The following is a 24,401-nucleotide window of genomic DNA, read 5'->3' as shown; positions in this document are numbered from 1 at the left end:
ATAGAACACTCCATGTAGCTATAGCATCACAGGAACAGGAGCTAGAAATCCGCATTATGGTATTTTGTCTCTTTCCAAGAACCATCTATGCATTCTTTTAAAGCAAATTTATATCTAGATCACCCTACTGCAGAGAAAGAATTCACAGATTCATAGGTTGTATACTGCCAAGCAGTTCATACAGAGATGGAAGGCTGTATTTTTATTTATCGTTGCCTGCAGTAAACACACAATGTCCTTCTATTATCTGCAGTCTACCAGATTCTGCAGACAGCGTTTTAAGCAGATGCCAACAAAAAACTGTAACTAACCATTTGGCTGATACGACTGTAACTTTCTGTTTGCTTCTTTAGATGCTACCCTTTCATAGGCCTAAGCCAATGTTAGGAACATTTTGCTTTTTAAAAACTGATATTTTTAAATAGAAAAAGTATACATTTATCTAGTTTCTAGACATGGCTATGGTTTTAAGAGCAAGATTGGAATGTCTGCCTATTAAATGAAAAAAATATTATCTATAAAAATAGTCAACAAGGTGTCATTGACTTCTGCCATTGCTATCAGTTGATACTAAGTTGATATGATTACAGAAAGCAAGTTCAGTTAAAAAATATCATTCTTAGGTTCTTGGAAAACTTGACAGCATAGATTGTCTCTGCACCATGCAGACATCATGTCAAGCCATGGTTTGTTTAGTCATGGTTTAATAAAACCACTGTTTCCATCCTATAGTCTGGGCACCACTAATGTTCCATGTAGCTACTGTGCTTTGCCTATGGTATGAGAAACAAAATCAAAGTATTTTTTTAAAAGTAACTATACTCTCGTGAAATTCATAAATCTTGCAAGATATTGGCATGCTCACCCAAAATTTCACAAGATCTCTGGCAGTAATATCAAAGTCTTGCAAGATTTCAGCCATTCTAATCTAACTTGGGGGCCTACCATTTGTGATGAATCACATAAGATGTGGTGCCTACAAATGTTGCACTGCCAAGCTGTGTCATATATTATAATCTTCAAAGTTTTTGATGACAACAACCTAATCTGCCCCAAAGGGAAATAAATCACAATTGCTGGAATCTCACAACAAAAAAAGATGAAACTCAGGACACTTCATCAAGCCTTATTGAAATGTGCATTGTCAAATGGTAGGAAAATAATTCACCCATCCAACAGCTCATACAAGACATAACAATAGTCAAATTTGCAAAAAGAGTTTTGGTTTACTGGTCACAAGAACATACAGTACAGTAATCAAATCCTGCTGGTTTGGTTCTTCTTACCAGCAAGTAGAGCTTAATTATTCAGAAACCATAAACTCTCATTATGATCAAGACCATACCCTGATTTGTCATTCTTATAACAAACTCAGGAATTAGAAACCTATGTCAAACAATGGCTTCAGACTCTGGCTTGTCAGGGGAGTGACAAGGTAGGAGTCCACTTCTGAAACAAGAGATTTTGTTTGTTTCCTCATTAATTTCTGGTGAGTTTAGCTGTATCCATTGACAACTAGTGGCAACTATGAAGGATGCATAAACACATTTCTCCTGAAAACTGAACTTCTACTAAAAGTGTTGAGCAGAGTTTTAACTTCACACAATCTTTTTAAATTCAAAGATGGGCTTTTATTTAAGATTAAAGTTAGAGTAAGCTTCTCTTTCAACATGCTCAGATTCAACAAGCCATGCAATTTCAGGTAGATGCAGAGCTATTTCTTATCAAAAGGATATTAAACTTCATATTCAAGTCAATATAACTTTTATCTTGTCCCCTAGTGTTTTCTTTGCAGCAGATATGTTCAAATGCCTGATGATGACAGAATAGTTATTGGAACTACATTATTGTAATTTCCATTTGCATTCATGTTAGAAAAAAATCAAAATATTTTTGCATTTTTTTCCCTCTAGCTATGTTTTTCACATGGGACATTTAATTTGCTCAAAATGTAAATCAAAGGCAAGTGCTGAGTACTATTTTTGGAACTGCCTTGAGTGTCAGACTTCATGGTTTTAGATTTTCTAACCTCATGTCTAGAGCATTCAAGTGTGATAGCAGGGTTTTTTTTAATGGCACCTATTGGTGATAAATTTGACAGACTGCTTACACTGACTTTCAATTATCAGACAAGTAAAACATGAATCCTCTTGTATTTTTACAAAAGGACATAGAACTGCAAATAACATCACACTTTTCACTTTGGGCATATTGTGATAAATAATATTGTGCAATCAACTATTTATAGTTTTCATCTATTATAAATAAATCATTTCTGTGTTCTTTCAGAAATTTACAGCATGTTATCTATTGTTCTACATTTTTCTAGATCCCTTTTGTACACTGATTGATTCACTGTTCCGAAATGTATTATTTAAAAAAAAAAAAATGGAATGTTCTTATTATTTTATTTCTACAAAAAGCCCAAGCAGTTCATATCATTCCAATCCTGCTTTCATTCTGTTATCAAAAATTCAGTAAAGTAGCTTAGGTCAAGAAATAATTACTGGTTCATGGTAAATCCTGTGAGATTTAAGGCTCAATGGAAAATTAACTGTTTTCCCATAGCCCTTCCTAACTAGACAGAGGAGATCCAAGTCTCTTCTCCATGGGGAAGTCTACCATAGGCATATGGTATAGCTGCCAATACGTATAGGGTTAACTGTGGAAGGCCCAGATTTCCTTTGCGTAATGGAGATTTATCTCCCTCTGAAGGTAATCCATTTTCATTTTTATTTCTGATTAGTTCTAACTTCATGAATAAAAGCAGTTTATTTGTATTGTTTTAATTGATGCGGCCTGAAATGATTGGTGATTTTATTTTGATTGTATCTATTAATCTATGGATACTGGTAATTATGTATTGCAAGCCATTTTAGGCACAAATTAGTTGCTAAGAATCAAGACCGACTTGATAGCACATAATCAACATGCTATAGAAAGCTTGAACCAAAATATAACCAATATCCTGCCAGTTTTTCAATATCTCCTGTGTATACTATTTCACCACTATTTTAAACAATAGATCTAACCAAAAAATCCCAGAGGGAATAATGTAGTCACTGAAAAGGTAGACATGTGTTAATATTAGCCTGTGCCCTTTTATTCAGAATTAAATTTTGCTGGATTTGTAGGACCAAGCAAATATGGATATGATTGTAACCTTAAAGAACAAATATAACCTTACAATTCAGAAATTAATCCGATTGGTATTCTGAAATTATGACTAATTTACATACAGCATTGATTCAAAAGCCAGGCAAACCTAACAGCTAATTAAATTCTAGACTATTTAACAATTTTAATTTTACTAACTTCTGATCAAATTATACTTCAACTGGAATAACTGATTGGTCCATATAATAGATGTCTATAAAGGTTAATCATCAATTTTTCAATTTCATCCTTTTCTACAGCCACCTCGTGTGTCTAAAATGCATTCCATACTAAATTAGGAGAACTGACCTTGTTGACAATTTAAAAGGCTTTAAATTTAAAACATATTTTAACAGCCTTTTAATTGTTGATGGCATCATTTTCATGTTTAAAGTGCTACTTTAATATTCTATTAAAATATTTTATGTGCCTTAAAATATCTGCTTTGTTTCATTATAAAACCTGAGAGATATTATATACCACTATATTAGTCAACAGTAGAAAAGTTAGGAATAAAATTAGCATAACACATGGAAAGGCACACACTGACAAGATTAATGTTTTTGTTTCCTTTCTTCAAGGAAAAGGGCAAATATTAATACTCAGAAGGAAACAAAATAACTGTAACACAGCTCTGAAACTTTTAAGGCAAATGCTAGTTAACAGGAAGCTGAAAATACCTGTATTAACAGCATTTTCAATGTGTTCATATTTTAGATGCCCACACTATAATAAAACATGATTGAACTACAAATGCTTGTTTAAATCACTTTCATTTAATTATAATAGAGAGCTGGCTAAAATTTGAGAAATTGTAAATAAAGTGATACCCAAAAGAGCTGTGAGATTTACAGAATACCAAGGTACAACTGTGAATGCAGTAACTGGCAAAACTTGTACTTGCACCACATCTGCGGCACTCAAAATAGAAAAAATATATTATACCCCCATTTATTTTGTATAATACAAGGAACCGTATGTAATACCCCTGCCTATTCCCCCCACAACAACAACCCTGTGAAGTGTGTTGGGTCGAGAGTGAGTGGCCCAAAGTCACCCAGCTGGCTTTCATGCCAAAGGGAGAATGAGAACTCACTGTCTCCCAGTTTTTAGTCCACCACACAAAAATATATTCGCATCCTACCAGAATTTCATGATATATAGACAGTGCAGACTGAAGGCGAACTTTGGCTGAAAGCAGGCACAATAGCCTACTCCAAAAATTCCAGTGCCAGATTTAGTGACTCAGAAACATACACTCAAGAAGTAGTTCCTGTTCTATCACACCTCCCTGTCCTTAATGGCCATAACAAGTTAGCTTGGTTCTGGTTTATACAGTGTGTAAATTTAGCAATCATTCTATTATCTAAAGGAAGTTGTGGCTTAGCGTAACATATAAACACAATCTATAGGTTTACAAATTGCTATTTCATTGCCTTTACCCTTCCTATTTTCATTAATACACCTAAACACATAACAGGTATGGCTCTTACAATGGAAACACAAAAGTCCATCTCATATGGGTGTCTGCTGCATATACAGTAACTAAGTACCCCACAGTGTGATTACGAAAGATACATTAGTAAATATACTGCAGAAACCATACAGCATGTATCATATTTCAGCATATTTATACAAATGTTCTCTCTGAACAGTGACATCCCTGCAAAAGCACACTATACACAAGAGCCATTTCTGTGAGAAGCATGAATTGATTATAATAGATTCAGTTTACTTCCTCTGTGTAGTGGTTCTGACATATTAAGCCAAACCCACATTCTGAAAAACGGGAAGCACACCAAAGCCCTCTGCCCTACTGCTCCTTCACAAGTCCTTGTCACTTATCTGCTCACCATTTGTGACCTGTTTTAATTATGTCATTTTTGAAACATGTAACTTTGAAAGTACCCTTCCCCTGTTGGGGGTCCAGAGGAAAGGATTTTGAAAGAATGCCTCCTTGCCTGGAAAAGCACGAAGTAATGCATTTGCCACTTTACAGAGCACAGACTATAACCTATAGTGTACGCAGGATTTTGAAGGGAGTGGGACAAAACACTGCTACCAACTCTACGATCCTTTTAAGTGCATGCTTACCAACTCATTCCTTTTTATAAGAGCAAGTCACAGCCATCCAACCTTGGATTCACACATGCTGTTCCCACCTGGCTCCAGTTAAAGTACGTACCTGTACTGCCACACTTTGCTACTGCTTCCTCCTCGGCTGCTGTTGAGCCCGCTGCCGCTGCTCTTGCCAGTGCAGTTTTGGGTTGGGAGCAAGATCTCCAACTTGCCTTCACTCTCTGACACTTTCATAGCTGTTACTGTAGCTGCTGGCATGGACTCCCCACTTTGCATGGCAGGAGAAATGAAACCACCCCCACCCACAGGGGTGGGAGAAGGCAAATCAGAGCTGCACTAGTGCCACAGTGGGGCAGGACAAAATGGAACAAAAATGTCATCAACCCCTTAAAAAGAAGCCATCCTCAGTGTCAGCCTGAAAGGAAACTTTTGCTCAAGGGCAAGTTGGAGCGGAGACGTGAGAGAGGTCTCGGGAGAAGATAATTTTCAACTGGGGAGGGGGCAGGGGAGAGTTCCCTCACAGACTCCGGCGAGGAGGGTGGCTGGGGCGGAGGCGTAGCCTGGCACTCCCAAGCTCTCTGGGACGGGTAAACAAGTGTGGGGAGATGAATAAGGAACGGCTTCGCGTCAGTCTCCTCGGGAGAGAGTTCAAGCGTTTGGCAGGAGAAAGAGGGCGGCGGCTCTTCTAGCTGGGGAGATTTCGCCCGGGCACAGAGAAGGATGCTTCCAGCGCAAGGAGAGGGGGAGGCTCAAGGCGGCTCCCCTGCCCTTCTCCACCCTAACCCAGAGGTGGCTGGGGCTGGCCTCACCATAAAACACCAACTCCACTTTCCTCTCCCCCAGAGGATCCTCAGCCTGGCAGGGCAGCCCGCTCCTCACGCCCTCCCGTGGGATCCGCCAAGGTAGGAGAGCGCGCCCGGCTCGGCCGAGCTCCGTCTCCCCGGGCCAGCAGCAGCAGCAGGTCGCCACCCCTTCCGGGTTAGCCTTAACCCCACCCCACCGCCTTGTCCGCCTGAGAAAAGGAGATGGTGTCGATGGCGCCATTTTTAGTAAGGGCAGAGATCCTCCGGCCGGGAAAAGCCGAGCAAGCAAGAAAATAGGCACCCTCTTTTGTGCGTGCGCATAATTAGTAAATTAAATGTAGGTGTTATTTGGGGGAGAGAGACCTAGCGTTCAGGAATTAACTGAGTTTTGGAGCCAGAGGCTGTGGGTGCCGTTCCCTGCCTGAGGTCAGCGTTCAGTTGATTGTAGTTCCCGTCTCTGCACGTGATGACTTTCTGGCCAGAATGTGGTGGAGGAAGAAAAGGTCGCGGGCGGAGTTCCAGAGCGCGGGATTCGTTCGTGACGGGCTGAATCATTTATTGTGCAACCCTCTTTCGTGCATCAAGCTGTTTTTCACTGATGTCTAATTTTAGCTTCGCCTTCCAGAAAAATAGTTTTAAATAGCATGCCTTTATTTTTTATTTTATTTTATTTTTTTTTAAATGATTTTTTGTGACTTTAGCAAGATATATACAACGATACTACAATTATACCCCAGACTATACAGCTCAGGAAAGATGCAATTGGGTAAGCACGGTTTTCTGGTGCCAGATACTGTAGAATACTTCCAGATTTTTTAAAAACTGGGAAGCAGTTTACAATAAATAATAAATGAATATTGCATACTATATCTGCAAATAAATATGCTAATTAAAAGTAAAATGTTAAGCAGATCGTGGTGGTGGTACTTTAACAAATCAGTGGTGTAATGAACAAGTCTTCAGCAAAGGATCGTTACCTTGTCGTGGTGCTGGAGCTTGAGCACCTCAATGATGCCATGAGCTAAACCGTGAAGGGCCACCCAAGACGGGAAGGTCATGACAGAGAGGTCAGACTAAATGCGATCCCTGGGGAAGGTAATGGCAACCCACCTCAGTATTCTTGCCGTGAAAACTAAATGGATCAGTACAACCAGAGATATGTCGGTATACCATCGGAAGATGAGACCCCCAGGTCGGAAGATGGTCAAAATGCTACTGGGGAGGAACAGAGGATGAGCTCAACTAGCCCCAGACGTGATGATGCAGCTAGCTCAAAGCCGAAAGGACGGCTAGCGGCCGACGGTGCTGGTGGTGAACGGCGAATCCGATGTTCTAAGGATCAACACACCATCGGAACCTGGAATGTAAGATCTATGAGCCAGGGCAAATTGGATGTGGTTATTGGTGAGATGTCAAGATTAAAGATAGACATTCTGGGCGTCAGTGAACTGAAATGGACTGGAATGGGCCACTTCACATCAAATGACCACCAGATCTACTACTGCGGACAAAAGGACCACAGAAGAAATGGAGTAGCCTTCATAATTAATAGTAAAGTGGCGAAAGCAGTGCTTGGATACAACCCAAAAAACGACAGAATGATCTCAATTCGAATTCAGGGCAAGCCATCTAACATCACAGTGATCCAAATATACGCCCCAACCACAAATGCTGAAGAAGCTGAAGTAGAGCAGTTCTATGAGGATCTGCAGCACCTACTGGACAACACGCCTAAAAGAGATGTTATTTTCATCACAGGAGACTGGAATGCTAAGGTGGGCAGTCAAATGACACCTCGAATTACAGGTAAGTATGGCCTGGGAGAACAAAACGAAGCAGGACACAGGCTGATAGAATTTTGCCAAGACAATTCACTCTGCATAACAAACACTCTCTTCCAACAACCTAAGAGACGGCTTTATACATGGACTTCACCAGATGGACAACACCGAAATCAGATTGATTACATCCTTTGCAGCCAAAGGTGGCGGACATCTGTACAGTCGGTAAAAACAAGGCCTGGAGCTGACTGTAGTTCAGATCACGAACTTCTTCTTGCACAATTTAGGATCAGACTAAAGAGATTAGGGAAGACCCACAGATCAGCTAGATATGACCTCACTAATATTCCTAAGGAATATGCAGTGGAGGTGAAGAATAGATTTAAGGGACTGGACTTAGTAGATAGGGTCCCGGAAGAACTCTGGACAGAAGTTGGCAGCATTGTTCAGGAGGCGGCAACAAAATACATCCCAAAGAAAGAGAAAACCAAGAAGGCAAAATGGCTGTCTGCTGAGACACTAGAAGTAGCCCAAGAAAGAAGGAAAGCAAAAGGCAACAGTGATAGGGGGAGATACGCCCAATTAAATGCAAAATTCCAGAGGTTAGCCAGAAGAGATAAGGAATTATTTTTAAACAAGCAATGCGCGGAAGTGGAAGAAGACAATAGAATAGGAAGGACAAGAGACCTCTTCCAGAAAATTAGAAACATTGGAGGTAAATTCCAGGCCAAAATGGGTATGATCAAAAACAAAGATGGCAAGGACCTAACAGAAGAAGAAGAGATCAAGAAAAGGTGGCAAGAATATACAGAAGACCTGTATAGGAAGGATAACAATATCGGGGATAGCTTTGACAGTGTGGTCAGTGAGCTAGAGCCAGACATCCTGAAGAGTGAGGTTGAGTGGGCCTTAAGAAGCATTGCTAATAACAAGGCAACAGGAGACGACGGCATCCCAGCTGAACTGTTCAAAATCTTGCAAGATGATGCTGTCAAGGTAATGCATGCTATATGCCAGCAAATTTGGAAAACACAAGAATGGCCATCAGACTGGAAAAAATCAACTTATATCCCCATACCAAAAAAGGGAAACACTAAAGAATGTTCAAACTATCGAACAGTGGCACTCATTTCACATGCCAGTAAGGTAATGCTCAAGATCCTGCAAGGTAGACTTCAGCAGTTCATGGAGCGAGAATTGCCAGATGTACAAGCTGGGTTTAGAAAAGGCAGAGGAACTAGAGACCAAATTGCCAATATCCGCTGGATAATGGAAAAAGCCAGGGAGTTTCAGAAAAACATCTATTTCTGTTTTATTGACTATTCTAAAGCCTTTGACTGTGTGGACCATAACAAATTGTGGCAAGTTCTTAGTGGTATGGGGATACCAAGTCATCTTGTATGCCTCCTGAAGAATCTGTATAACGACCAAGTAGCAACAGTAAGAACAGACCACGGAACAACAGACTGGTTTAAGATTGGGAAAGGAGTACGGCAGGGCTGTATACTCTCACCCTACCTATTCAACTTGTATGCAGAACACATCATGCGACAAGCTGGCCTTGAGGAATCCAAGGCTGGAGTTAAAATCTCTGGAAGAAACATTAACAATCTCAGATATGCAGATGATACCACTTTGATGGCTGAAAGTGAAGAGGAACTGAGGAGCCTTATGATGAAGGTGAAAGAAGAAAGTGCAAAAGCTGGTTTGCAGCTAAACCTCAAAAAAACCAAGATTATGGCAACCAGCTTGATTGATAACTAGCAAATAGAGGGAGAAAATGTAGAGGCAGTGAAAGACTTTGTATTCCTAGGTGCAAAGATTACTGCAGATGCTGACTGCAGTCAGGAAATCAGAAGACGCTTAATCCTTGGAAGAAGAGCAATGACAAATCTCGATAAAATAGTTAAGAGCAGAGACATCACACTGACAACAAAGACCCGCATAGTTAAAGCAATGGTGTTCCCTGTAGTAACATATGGATGCGAGAGCTGGACCATAAGGAAGGCTGAGCGAAGGAAGATCAATGCTTTTGAACTGTGGTGCTGGAGGAAAATTCTGAGAGTGCCTTGGACTGCAAGAAGATCCAACCAGTCCATCCTCCAGGAAATAAAGCCAGACTGCTCACTTGAGGGAATGATATTAAAGGCAAAACTGAAATACTTTGGCCACATAATGAGAAGACAGGACACCCTGGAGAAGATGCTGATTCCACCCTGGAGAGTGGAAGGCAAAAGGAAGAGGGGCCGACCAAGGGCAAGATGGATGGATGATATTCTAGAGGTGACGGACTCGTCCCTGGGGGAGCTGGGGGTGTTGACGACCGACAGGAAGCTCTGGCGTGGGCTGGTCCATGAAGTCACGAAGAGTCGGAAGCGACTAAACGAATAAACAACAACAATGAACAAGTAGTCCAAAGGGTAGGAAGGTTCATAGCAGAATGTCCTATACTACCTAAGTCCTCCCAAGTCCATCTTTTTTAAGGGTCCCCCTGATATTTTCCCTTCTCTCAAAACCATCAGGTGGAAACATGCTTCTGCCTGTGCCAGCTTGGCATCAGCTCTGAACCAAATGCAGGGAGCTTGGAGTCAGTGAATCTGAGGCCGCCCGCAGCTTCAGATGCCTCCTTGTGGGGCGTGTTGCTGATGAAAATGCGCTGCTGCTGCTGCTGCTGCTGCTGCTGCAATGGTGGAACTTTTTTCTGCAGGCAACAGAAGTCTCAACGGGAGATGTGCTGCATTGCTATCAGAGTCTTGTTTTCCCCCACTCTCCCCTCCCTGAGTTGACCCCATATCAGCCTTCTTCACTGACAGGAATTAAGCTTATCCTCCTGGATACGTTTCAGACATTGCACTAAAATCTGATAATTAAGGCTCCATGCAATGCATAAACTCATCCAGTATTACTAAGGCACACAAGGTAATTTTCTCCTTACTGTCCCATTGTCACTTCTTGCTAAGTCATCTTTTAAAGTTTTATCTTCAAAATACATATTTTATTTATTTATTTTTCAAATTTTGCCACCGCCCATCTCCCCCAAAGAGAGAGACCCTGAGCGGTTTTCAATAAAAGTAGCACAGTAAAACAATAACCATAAATAACATTTAAAATATAAATACAATTATCAGATATAACTATAACTATAAAATCCAAGTGGCCATAAGAGATCTTATATTTCACCACAGTGTAAACCCTGTGAATATAGTTTTCATCCAATATTACCATCCAAAACCTCTAGTACTGCTTTTTATCCCTGCTTCCAAATGGAATGCTTCCTGTTTATAATACCTGGCCAAATTTTGGACACTTCTTCCTCAGTGTTAGCTTTTTATGCTACCTTTCCTATTAAGAGTTCTTAACATGCTGCCTTTTTATTTTGTTGGCTTATACTGTGTTTTATTGTGTTGGTCTACTTGTCTGATCACTGCTTTCAAATGCAACACCTGGAATATACATCTTCCGAATAAATACATTTATCTCAAACAAATTGAATAAATAATAGAGACATTTACTTGCAAGAATATGTATTAAAGAGAGTAAGTATTGTTTTTATATTACCCTCATAAGCCTTTAGAGTGTATGCTTTTATACTGCCCCAGTAGTTCAGTGGCTCAGATATGTCAGACCAGTAGTTATAAATCATGCCAGCCATAATGACCTTGTCTCAGTAAGAATGATTATAGGAGTAGCTATGGCAGGGAATTGCACTGAGAGTATGATGAGGTAATCTACTGTTAAGCCTTACTTTATAATAATGATAATAGACATACTAAAAGTACTAGCATATTTAACAATAGGGAGCTCCCAGGATGCTGATATAAGTTAGCAGCTTTACTGGGTGGAGCCAAGGGAAAGTAAGTTATTTTATAGTGCGCCAAACCTGTCTGATCTGTTATGAGGACTCTATTTTTTAGTATTTCTGTTGAGCCTGTTTTACTTCTAAGCCAAGAAAATGTTACCAAATTCTTAACTCGTACAATTCAGTCTATTTCATTCTGCCCATAGGTGTTAGCTATACTACCACAAGCCGTTGAACTGTCAATGACTTGGACCACCACAACTGGAGAAGTGTTCAGTGATTATGGATGTGTCCACCCCAATTCCTAGTTAACACTAACCAGAACTTGAAACTAAGGTCGCTTGTTGGTTCCAAATTCATGCAGTGAATTTAACCAGAAACTATGGCTGCTCTGCATTTACATGTCACAAGAAAAAGATCTTATCTGAGATGGGGGGGGGGTTCTTCATATCATGGCAAGGTTGTTTAAATTTCTAATTAATAAAGGTTTACAGGTCAGCTGTAAAGTTGATGAAGCACTGATTTAATGGAGCTTATTCATAGGTAGAGAACCAGTTTAGTATAGTGGTTAAGACACCAAGCTAAAAACTGGGAGATCGTGGGTTCTACTCCTGCCTTAGGCATGAAGCCAGTTGGGTGACTTTGGGCCAGTCATTCTCTCTCAGCCCTAGGAAGAAGGCAGTGGCAAACTGCTTCTGAAATGATGCCAAAACCACCATGGAGACTTGTCCAGGCAATTGTCAGGAGTCAACACAGATTCGAAGGGACCAAAAAAAAAAGCCAGACACATATAAGGCTTTGGTTTTTGTTTTGCTGATAGGATTGCATTTTTAAAAATTACTTTGGCCTCCATGGGCCGAAGAGTATGGCCAATTCTGCTGTGATGCTCCCTGACTGGACAAGACCAAAGTTTTTGGTTTTTGGAGAATTTACAGTAGGTTTTTGTGGGTGTTAAGGAACGAAATACGTATCTTAAGGTTTCTAGAGGATGAAGTTACCTACTTCTATTTTTTCCTGGACAGGTACTCTTATTTGAGCTTGAATGCTCTGACCATACATTCAACATCTGGTGAAATTTCTGGGTTTTAAGAGATTGGCTAGAGCAGTTTCTAGTCTCTGTTAGCAGTCTCTAACAGTCTCAGCAGTAGCATCGTGACAGTAAGAAAAAAAAGGGGTGACACTTCCATATGGTAGTTGCTGGGAGAGATGTCTCACCCCTACTGCCTCTTGGTGAAAATAAGCAGGTATAGCCAGGAAGCCTGTATATAGGGGTGCTTTTGGCCACAAGGCAGCAGAAAGCATGGTCCAATGTAATAATAAATACTGGCCCTGCCTATTTTGAGGGTGCTCTGGAAGTTGCAAGCAGTCCATTCACTGTGGATTGTCCATCCAATACAAATCATGGCGCAATTAACCATAAACCACCATTGGTTGGATTTACATAATGCAATTAAAAAGCGTAGCAAGCACTATGTTTTTGTTTGTATAACCTGCTAAGGAAGAAAGCTTGATTCACAGTAATATTTGATTTGCAACTTGATCAGACATTTTGATTAGCATCTTTTGTGAACCCAGCCTATGAGCCCATCCTCACATCCTGCTAACCATGACAAAAGATGCCTCACTACTTTTTAAAGGATAACCTCATAATGTTGTCTTTGTGTCATCCCCAGCCCACTGTAGAGGCTGCCTAAATTCATATTTAGCTTTTTCAGTGTTAATATACAATGAATGTTTCCCCTTCTACCCACACAAGGCTTGCCATACAAATGATCTAGGATGCCTCATTGAGATTGTGATGATGATGCAGTCAGGGATTTAGCTAACTTTTGAAAGAGTGTTAGACTGGTATTTTAAAAGAAAAGGATTAGTCTTCTCTGGAGAACGGACCACTTCTAGAAAGAGAACCAGGATCTACCATGCTGCCTTTACTTACTCCATTTTGAGATGATGATGATTTCAATTCCATGGACTATTTCCAGGTGTGCCAGCTGTGACCACTTGCTGCTAACACCAACATTCCCTTACAGCACTTACCCATTTAGGATATATAGGAGTAGGGGAGAAACAAATAAGAAGGCTACTTGTTGCCCTTTATAGTTCAACTCCCAGGTTGCAGGTGCAGCCAAGAAGCATGTCGTGAATCAGGAAGGAGCACCTGAATGCTCCTCACAAACCCTCTGCTCTGCAGGTGACCTGTCACTTGGTCTATTTCTGGACACAGATCTTGTGCTTTTCTACCATAACTTGTGACAAAAAAATACAGCCAGCATGGAGTGGAGGACAGGTACAGGTTGATTGTTGATTCAGGATGGAGATTGCACCAGAAAGCAATCTCCTAATTCACCCCACAGTGTTCCTCCTCTGTCCACCCAACCTGCCAGCCAGGCTGTTTTAGGAAACAGGTACAGTACAGTGCTCAGAAGAGGACTAGATTCATCTTCAGAAACAGCCCTAATGATAAGACACCCTCACAGAGCAGCATTGTACCAGTGACCTTTTCAGGCAACTTTAAAAATAGCTAAAGCCTCCATCCCAGGCAACCTACCGTTAATGGTTGTTTTTCCCCATAGCAGCCAATGTTTGGTAATGATGGGGGAACAAAGCTGCAGAATCTACCCATTGCTGCCTTTAAATTGATTATGTGCCATCAAGTCTTAGTTGACTCTTAGCAACCACATAAACAGATTTTCTTCATGACGATCTGTCCCTAACCTGGCCTTTCAGGTCTTCCAAAGGTGCACTCATCACCATTGTAACTGAGTCCATCCCCCTTGCTGCTGGTTGTCCTCTTCTATTTCCTTCCACCATTCCCAGCATTAGAGCCTTCTCCAGAGAGCTAGATACTTGCACAATGTATTCAAATGTAAGATAATTTGAGACTGGTCACTTATCCCTCAAGTGAGAACTCTGATCCATTTGTTTATTTTCTTGGCTGTTCATGGTATTCTCAGGAGTCTCCTCCAACATCAGTACTCTCTATCCTGCTTCTTCAGAGTCCAACTGTCACTTGTGTCACAGGGAATACCTGCACGATTCTGATCTTTGTAGATGCAGATACATCTAACCTTGGGATTTAAGTGAGGGATTTAAGTAAGTGAGGGATCTAGAATACTCTAAAAGCAAAAAAAGGAAAAAAAAAGAATGAGATTTTATTTTATTTAGCTACTATTGCCCTCTCCTGATCAGCTTAAATACTACACATGAAAGAGCAAAACCCAAACATTTTATTTTTATTTTTTTTAGAAAAACACTAATAAGGCAAGATCCATAGTGAGAACTGCGAATCTCCCACAAATTAGCACTTTGTTAAGAAAGCAGCACTTGGACTGCAATTGCCATCATCATTTATTAGGTCTGCTGGGTAGAGCTGATGGGAACTGAAGTTGAGCTAACATTATGCTCAGCTCTTAATGCAACTATAGACAACATGGAGGGTCCTATGTTGTCCACTGTTGCCTTAAGAGCTGAGCATACCTATGGAATGAGAGATTAAATGTTTCAAGCAAATATTTGATCTAGTTTACAAACGATGACATACCATTTGCTATAGGTGACTGTCAACAGTATGGCTGAATTTCATAATATGTTAAACCTTGATTAACTGAACATTGGCTTATAGAATTGCCTAAAGTACCTGGGTTCCTATACCTTACTAATCCATAAAATACATTTTAGCCTAATGTGTTGTGTGAACTCAGCCTGTGCATGATTTCCAGATGCCCCAACGTTGTGTGCAATCTTTTGGTGATCCAGAAGCTGAACTTAACCATTTTTGGGGAGACATGGTTTTCCTTTGGGAGGCTGTCTTCATTTTTGAAATGATGTTAAGCCAATTGTAGGACTTACATTAAAGTAAATTGTACCATCACTTTTCAACAATACTGCAGTGTCATGAGCAAGGCTCTCTGGTTTGGGTCAGTACACAAGGGAGCAAGACTGCCATCTTGGCCTTTTTGACCCCCCAAGATGCCCCCAAGACCCCAGGACTAGAGGAAGCTCTGCAGGCCACATATTAAGATGTTCAAGGACTGCATGAAGCTTTGAGGCCTAAGGCAGCTTCAAATGTTCTTAGATTCAGTTCAAGGGGTTTAGGAGTATTCCGCTCACTGTGCATCTAGGAGTGAGCGATACAAATGCACAGTGCAGATACTTGTCTTTTATGAGCTGGAAAGCTAACAGCTACTTCGGGGTTGATCCAGATTAGGAAGTGAAATGGAGAGTGAAATATCCTCTTTCCCTGCACATCTGCTGTAATAAAGGTAGAGGCTTCAAGGTTTATTTAAAAGTTAGGAAAAAAAGTGTGAGAGAGTTAGGAGATCTGTTAACATGAGGCATGACACTTCTGAGAAGTGGGTGGAAGGGACATTTGTAGATAAAAATAACTTTTTAACCACCAACCTCATCAAATGGGAGAACTCAATGGCAAAACTAATATTGTGGCACAGGAATTTCCTAAAAATATTAATACAATATACAAGTATATATACTTGTGTGTGTGTATGTATGTATGTACAGTATGTATGTATATATATACTGTACAAATATATTAGTACAGTGTACAAAAGTGACTCACACACTTGTTTGGTGATAGGATTTACACTATTCATTATTTTCCTGATAAAGCTAATTTTTAACATTCATATTAAGGAGGTGGCAAGCAACTGAGAATGGGCACATGCATCCTTTTGCACATTCAACAATAACTGCATGAACAGGACTCATGTTTTCATTTTTGGCTTTGTCACCTTTTGATTTGCAGTTGGGCTCCTTTCCGATAGCTATGAAATATGTGTCAAGCACTCATGCTATAGAAAGGCCTATTTCTAGAACATCTGCTTGCTAGGTGTTAAAAGTCACAGATTGTGATAAAAGGTATTGGGAACACAGATGGACTTTCTTGTACTAGCCTAGAAAGCGGAAGATGGTGAGTTCTAGTGCCACCTTAGGCATGAAGCCAGCTGGATGACTTGGGCCAGTCACTCTCTCTCAACCCTGGGAAGCAGGCAAGGGCAAACCCCTTCTGAAAACATTGTCAGGAAAACTGCAGGGACTGGTCCAGGCAGTTCACAGGAGTCAACAATGACAAAGGCGTGCGCATGCACACGCACACACACACACACACAATGGCTGCTAGGTCCAGGGTTGCAGTTTGCTAAAGAGCACACAAGGCAGCTAACATTTGATACAAAAACTTGGAAAGAATTTTATCTCTGCTCTCTGCTACTTTAAACTTCTAGAATGCAAAAGAAATCTCACTACTCATTGTAAGGCCCAATATAATACACGATAACAATGTAATTTTTCTTCCAGGATGCTCAGCAGGGTAATAATATACATACCAGAGTCAGTGCTTCTTACTTTTCAAGGCAACAAAACACCAACCTCTATATTGTTTTTAATGGGATATACCTACATCCATGTCTTCAAAGTAATATGAATATTTGTTTTTTTATTACTGCTTTTGATTTTCCCTTACCTTTAATATATCAATTACAAATCTTAATAGATGTATAAGTTTGCTTAGAATGGCATATTTCATCAGTGTCTGGAGTGGAATTTGTTAAAGGAAGTTGCTACAACATTCAGGCTACATGTATTTCAGTATTTGGTCACAGTGAGTGCTGATAATACACTTTCACAAAGTTACAGTGAAGGAAAAGGTGATGGGATCTTCAAAGCCTTTGCCCTTAAAAGTTCATAATCTCTATGAACTTCCATCCATATTTTTAGTGGTGACACTTTCCACTGCATCAACGTGGAATTTGAGAAGAGTTCTGCCACTATCACATTTCATTTATGAATAAATAGGCTATTTCTTTGCCTACTGAAATTGAATGAAACTAAACTCCACCAGGAAATGTTGGATTTTAGCATTAGGACACGGAACACCTTCAAGTTATTTTGGGAATACTGGAGTTCCATAGAATTCAGTTTAAGAAACAACAATGGCTGGGTTCAGACAACATTGCTAGCATTCACCCAGAAGTTGAAATCAACTAATTTTGATCTCAGATTTCAATCTAATCATAAAAGATGTTTGTTCCAGATTCCAGTCGCATACTGAATCTCAGTTAAATCACAATGGAAGTTAGGGGGTTGTATAGGATGATGTTAAGATGGCAGCACCTATGTCCCCATTAACCAACCTCAGTGACTAAATGTGTTAGGAGAACATGCTCTTCAGTTTAGCATAATGTGTGAATCCAGTCAGGAAACAGTAACCTCCAGTAAGGAAGAGCAAAACTCTAGGGTATGTTTGATGTTATTTAATTTCTTAAGCTCAAGGTAATATATATAGCACTCCTTCCTCCAGTTTTTCCCACTATAGACTTGTGGGGTAAATTGAAGAAGACCAGAAGAATGACTGGTCTAAAGATAGTGAGTTTCCAGGGCTGAAGGTGGACTTTACTATAGACATGCAATCCTTTACAACTCTTAATCTTTACAAAACACTGGGTCTCTCGTCAAATGATTCATCAGAGCATTTCACAGCAGTTTGTATCCCAATGGACAAGAAAGGTAAACGGAAAATACTGGCTTTAATTGCATAGGTACAGCAACCTATACTCAATTCTCCACTTAGTGACAGATACCATATGATAAAGCCCAGCAGGTGGCATCAGTAGCTGATCTTTGTAGTTCTTGAAAAAGCTAAGCAAGGTTGGACCTGCTTAGTACGTGGATGTGAGACCATTGGGGAAAGTCCAGAGCTGAAAAGTAGACTAGGAAGTTAACAGCAACAACAACAACAGAAGACAATTGCAGATCACTACCATATTGGTGCCAAGAAAATTACATGGATGTGTCCATGTGGTAACCAAAGGCTGAGCTTGATTCAAGGGAGACCTTATCAAAAGGTAAACATTTAGCACAGTGTTTTTCAAATCTGGCAGCATTAAGATGTGTGGGTTTCAACTCAAGGAATTCCCTGTTGTGAGTTGAAGTCCACACTTCTTAAAGTTGCCAAGTCTGAAAAACACTGGTTTAGCATTTTCCACATGGGTCCTGATTGAAGTAAGGAACATGTTAAACTGGAACTTGAAACATATTGCCCACATCTCTACAATTACTTTTAAAATGTATATTGCTAATTTGCACCAGATCATTTAATTTAGATACAGTATGCAGATCTATGAATCTTTAAAAATATAGCAAACAACTTTACAGAGTTACAAACTCCATGCTCTTTTTAAAGAGTATGCAGCAAACTTAATTCAATTGCTGATGTGCCAAAGGGTTTTTATGGTTTGTGCTTTAGTGTGCTTTGGAGAAATTTAAAATATGTTTCCTTGATAACAACCATCTAGCTACCAGAGGGGTAAAGCTGAAAGTTTATAAATGTGGCTCACTTATGCTTGTCATTTGCCTCCAAGGGATGGGTTAGAGAACAGTAAAAATCTGCCAGAACTATGCAGTCAGAATAGAATAAAGGAAAATAAACAAATCATCATGCATTACTGTGGGGAAATTAACTGTTCTTTCAAAAAAAGGTTAAGTTAAAGCCTGGAGATGGAGGGGAACATAGGAACATACCTCATGCTATTCCATAGTTTCTTTATTGAAGGTTTATTGAATAAATGTTATTGGCTGTATTTGTATAACTAGCTATGACAGAATCATAGTTGGTAAATCACAATTGTTGGGCTAAAACAACATCAAAGCACTCATGGCTTAGCAAGTTGTGTGAACCCATCTATTGTGAATATAAGCCATGGTTATGGCTTAAGTTTTGACTACTGATGAAGTCTCCAATTAAAATTCACCACTGAATATGGCTTGTTAATGGTGATGACTGTGTTGACATGAATAGTGTGCACTGCTGGACTAAAACATGTAAAGATGATGAACTGGGGAGAGCTGATTTGTGTGATCAAGAATGAAGGAGACAATCTGTGACAGCAACCAATGAGTTTCACATGCAAAAAGTTAATTAACTGATTAAGGATAATCAGTGGATCACTTGAGAATAAATCACTGTCAGGCTTGGCATTTCACAGGAATGTATGGGTCACATTACTGATGTTCTTCAATATTGGAAGGTTTGAGCAAGATAGGTTCCTTGCATGCTGACATAGAAATGAAAGCTTCAGGGGTGGAAAATTGCCAGCAACTGTTGTCACGCTCTAAGAATTGCAAGGAACTTCACACTATGTAATGGTATGTAGGAATAACCTTGGGAGACGGGGAAGAGCCACAGTCAGAGGAATGGTTGGATAAGAGGCAGCAGGAATGTGGCTGTGGCAAATGTCTCAGAAGGGATCCTCCCTAGTTTCTTGGGCTGTAAAGCCAACAGGGGAGAAATGTAGCTTCAGACTTGCAAGATTCTGTTAATGAAACCTTGCAATAAAGTTGAATTAGTTCATCTGGGTGTGCTTCCTGTCTTGACTGCCTTGCAAGGTGACATACCATTATGACCTGGAAATGAAGCTTCAGTCCATGGAATACTGTCACAAAGTTTCACTTGTGGAGAAACAATTCAAAACTCAAGCTTCAGCAGGAAAACTCATGGTTACAGTATTTTGGGACATAGATGGATTTTCTTCAACTTGGCTACACTATGAACAGAGAGTGCAACACTCAAAACTTTGAAACAACAGTTAAGCAGAGTTTAGAAGCACCAGAAGCACAATTTGATATAATATGACAATGCTGGCTTTATACCTTATGATCCACCCCAGCAGTAATTGCAAAGTTGGATCTCACCATCTTATCCCATCTGCCATACATCCCAGATTTGGTGCCACGTGAGTTCCACCTTTTCCAAAATTGAAGGAATAGCTTTGTGGGCATCTGTTCGATCCAAATGAAGAGGTGGAAAGGACTGCAAGGACCTGGATGGAGAGAAAAAGCATGGAGTTCTTTTGTGATGGCTTTAAGAAACCTGTCCATTGTTGGCAGAACTGTGTAATGAATGGTGGCGATTATGTGGATCAATAAATACAGGTAGCAAAAGAGCTCATCTCAAGGATTATTTTCCTTTTCATTGATCAAAATGTCCCTATTTAAACTAAAGTTATGGAGGTGGAAGCATTACTTTTCATTCCAGCCTTGTTCATTTATATTACTGTATTAGCCACATCAAATGTGTTGAGTTTCTTCTTCTTCACATGCTTTTACTTTCCAAACAGCTTTGCTCTTACTACTCCTACTTGTTAATTTTTGTACACCAGTTCCTATGGCAACACTGAATCTCTACATCTGCCATATGCCACCCACTCTAACTTAATTTCCCAGGCCTCAATTGTGGTTCTGATACTCCGCAGATTAACTGCTGAGGAGGCACAGGGAATTGCTGTGTGGTTCGGGGACTGAGCAGGAATAATAATGTTGTCTAGGCATCACTGCTGGGTGGGAATCTACAGCAGATAAAATGTCTGTGTTGCCTTCTTTGACCAGAATGAGAATCCCTTACACTGCATGAACATCACTGATCTCCCAGTTTGAAGAACAGGTTTTGTACAGTGTAAAGATCTGGGGGTTCGTTTATCTGATGAAGCATCTGTCCATTTGACTTAACATTAAAGTGATTATGTACTAATTAGACTCTTTTTCTGCCTGGGGATGATAAGAATAATTTTATTTATTTATTATTCACATTTCTATAACCACCCATCTCCCACTAAAAGGGGGGATTTTGAATGAATAACCAGTTTGAATGAATAACCAGTTTCTGTCAGGGTCAGCCTCGCTCCGAATAAGACACGGACTCACTTAATAGGGATTAAGGATTTCCGGTTTATTGAAACGGTACTGACAGAGAGAAAAACAGGAACGGGGGTGCGGTGGTGAGGCGCCCTGTTTATACCCTCTTGCGGGGTCCCGTGCTCCTCCACCCTTGATTGTCCCCAATCCCCCTTGATGGGTTTCTTGATGGCTGTGTGGGCGTTTTCCCGGTGCTGTCCTTGTCCTCTTGGTTCAGGTGTGTCCTCCAGGGCACCAGGTGCGGTTTATCGCTGCTTATCTGAAGTTCTACTATTCAGCTGCATATGATTCCATGGGTGTGGGTGCTTTGGGTGCTTGGTTCAAGTGTTGATTTAATTATCTCCTTCCTCTCTTTCTTAATGATCATGATCCACGTTGTGAGGCTCTTTGTGCCTTGCAACGGGGTCATGACAGTTTCCTTGTGACATTTCTGTGTTGTTTTTGATAGGACCTGGTTCATATATTGGACTAAACCATGGTTTATTGAATAAGCCAAAATTGGCTGTGTTACATGTTTCACAAAGCCAAAACCCATAATTCTGAAACCACAATGGTCAGGTGCATGCACATGTTGGTTTGGCATGTTATATGAACCTGTTGTAGTGTTCAATGGGGCTTCTTCCTAGGTGAGCAAGCTCACATGATTACTTTACACCAAGTTACATTTAACTATTATAATGATTGAGAGACAGTTTGGTGTAGTGGTTAAGGCATCAGGCTAGAAACGGGGAGACTGTGAGTTCTAGGGCCAATCACTCCCTCTCAGCCCTAGGAAGCAGGCAATGGCAAACCACTTCTGACAAACCTTGCAGGGACTTGTCCAGGCAGTCTCTAGAATCAGATATGATTGAACAGATTAAAAAAAAAATTATGATTAATTTGCTTCCCATCAGGCGCATCTGCAAGTGGGATTAAACCCTAAAAAGTGACTTATTTTGTTCTAGTTTAGTATCCAGCCATTGTTGTATGTAAACTACATTTTGTAAGTTAGCATGCTATGTAATCCCATTTTTCATTTAGCAACCTATTGTTTATAGGGATACATAATACTATCCCAACACATCATTAATTTATGGACTTATTACTGAAATATGGACACCAGACAAACACATAAAAGTTGAACTGCTTGTTTCAGGTTCATTAACATGGATTAACTACACCACAGTCTGGTTTTCATATTTGCAACCTTCGTGTGAGTTAGAATTTACATTTATCAGAAACAAGGTTTGGAAGAGGTGGGGGAAAAGTGTCCAACCTTTGACTGACGTTTATCCATCTTACTCAAAGGGGTAAGTAACCAATATTAAGGGGTTTTGATTATGGCTCTAGAAAGAGACTACAACCTTGAACGGAAGTATATAGTATTAATAGATTGGACAAGTATGATTGGAAGAGTTTGCTCAGCTCTGTTGGCATTACAGCACCCTTTATGACTCATTCAGCCAACCTGTCTTCCTTAATAACAGAATCGGGAAACACAGACTGATGAAAATGCCATCAAATGGTGCAGAGAAATGCTTCTCTGAAAATGTCAGAGTGGGCAACAAATCCCCAGGGGCAGGCACCTGGGAATCGAGAAGAAAGAGCAAGTCAACAAGCAATATCCCTCTTCCTTCCTCCAGCAGTGCCCTACAAGCAGAGTTTTGCTTTCAGATGGTCTTGATCAGTTTTCCCAGGCAGGTGATATGGATTTGCCTGCAGGCATGTCAAGTGGGGGAAGGCTGCTTGAGCCCCCACCTTAGCTCTCCTCCCCTAACCAGCCACATTTCAGTTGTGTTGGCCGGAAAATTAGAGTGCTCGGCTGGGGGAAGCTGCTGTAGGCAATGTGCTGTAGCTTCAACCGAATATGACTTTGCCAGCAATTTAATATAGGCTGAAACTGATGTCTTCCAATGTTCACAGGCTTAAAGATATGATTACGAACCACTTTGTTGCTTTAGAAATTTCAGAGCTTCAGAATGTAAGAGCTGCCTTGTTGCTTCAGATCAAAGGATCCACGTTGACTCTCTTCCTTTTCCATAGATGAACATGGGAAGTTCACAAACAGGACACACGGGAGGTTATTACTGCCTTTTCTTTGTGCCCAGAATGTGACAGTGAGATGTAACTGGAGGTTCCATGTTGAATTACGTTCACCAGGAATTGATATATAGACAAATGTTCCAAAAAACAAATCCTATAATTTTCACCTTAATAGAAAGTACTCATCTTTTTTATTACTTTGGAATGATTCAGGGGCCTAATGGCCCTTGAACCCAGGAGATTAGTTTTATCATTCTTGTGCAAATTTATTTCTCATCCCATCATTGCCCTTCTGCAGAGAGGCATTCTTAACTAATCAAGGAACCAAAGTTCAGTGCACAGAGATGTATGTATGAAGGTCCAGATAATGATTAGCACTCATAATTAAGATTACATTTGCATTGTCTTTTGGTTTTAAAAGTGAAATTTCCCTTATCTTCAAATCTGATACTTCATCTAGTTTTGGAGTATTTAAGCTGAAAACAGAACCTGCAAAGTGTGTTCTCCTCTTCCACTTAGAAAGACTGATTTGAAATGCTATACAATACAATTTTAATTATTGAAAATAATTGTCATATTTCAGTTTGGGGTGTCACTGTTCTATAATTCAGTATAGTGTGATTGTTAGGGTGTTGCACTAGGACTGGGGGACCATCCCTCAGACTTGGAAGCTTATAAGGTGTCCTTGAGACAGCTCCTCTCAGCCTAAATTTCTTCACAGGTCTGTTGCTCAATAGATAAATCGCAGGCTTCTTTGTAAGGCACCTTGAACTCCTGGAGACAAGGCAGGATATAAATCTAACAAACAAAAGATTTGGTATTTCTGAAGAATAGTTAATATCCCTTGGAACAAACATGAAACATTTGTTCTCATATTCCGAAATATACAAATTGCAATAAAAATATCGTTAACCCTTTTTTCTTCTGCAGCAGAACGCTGGTTCTAACAGAGTGAACTCCAGTTCTCCGAATGTAAATAACTGCACCAACCCAAGTTAGATCAGGGACTTCTGAGAGTAAAGCTGTTGATTCATGGGATCAATAGCTCATAAAGCA

General features: G+C 40.2%; 1 protein-coding gene across 3 annotated transcripts in view; it reads right to left on the bottom strand.

Moving 5' to 3' along the window:
- The window catches only part of OSBPL11 (oxysterol binding protein like 11), a 60,753-nt gene extending 54,552 nt beyond the window's left edge, over positions 1-6,201 (bottom strand). Inside the window, exons 1-2 of one of the 3 annotated variants that reach the window (XM_063288750.1) lie at positions 6,045-6,201; positions 5,342-5,503 (exon numbers count right to left, since the gene is read on the bottom strand). In XM_063288750.1, coding sequence (XP_063144820.1) covers positions 5,342-5,493 — 152 coding nt within the window. In that variant the 5' untranslated portion in view covers positions 5,494-5,503; positions 6,045-6,201. Of the gene's footprint in view, positions 1-5,341 lie in introns of all 3 variants that reach the window. The other 2 variants (XM_063288749.1, XM_063288752.1) reach the window with 2 other exon arrangements.
- Between the last annotated feature and the right edge of the window lie 18,200 nt (positions 6,202-24,401).

The sequence above is a fragment of the Candoia aspera genome, chromosome 1 (assembly GCF_035149785.1).
Source record: "Candoia aspera isolate rCanAsp1 chromosome 1, rCanAsp1.hap2, whole genome shotgun sequence".
Lineage (NCBI taxonomy): Eukaryota > Metazoa > Chordata > Lepidosauria > Squamata > Boidae > Candoia > Candoia aspera.
Note: the sequence above shows the minus strand (reverse complement) of the source record. Positions and strands in the feature narration are given on the sequence as shown.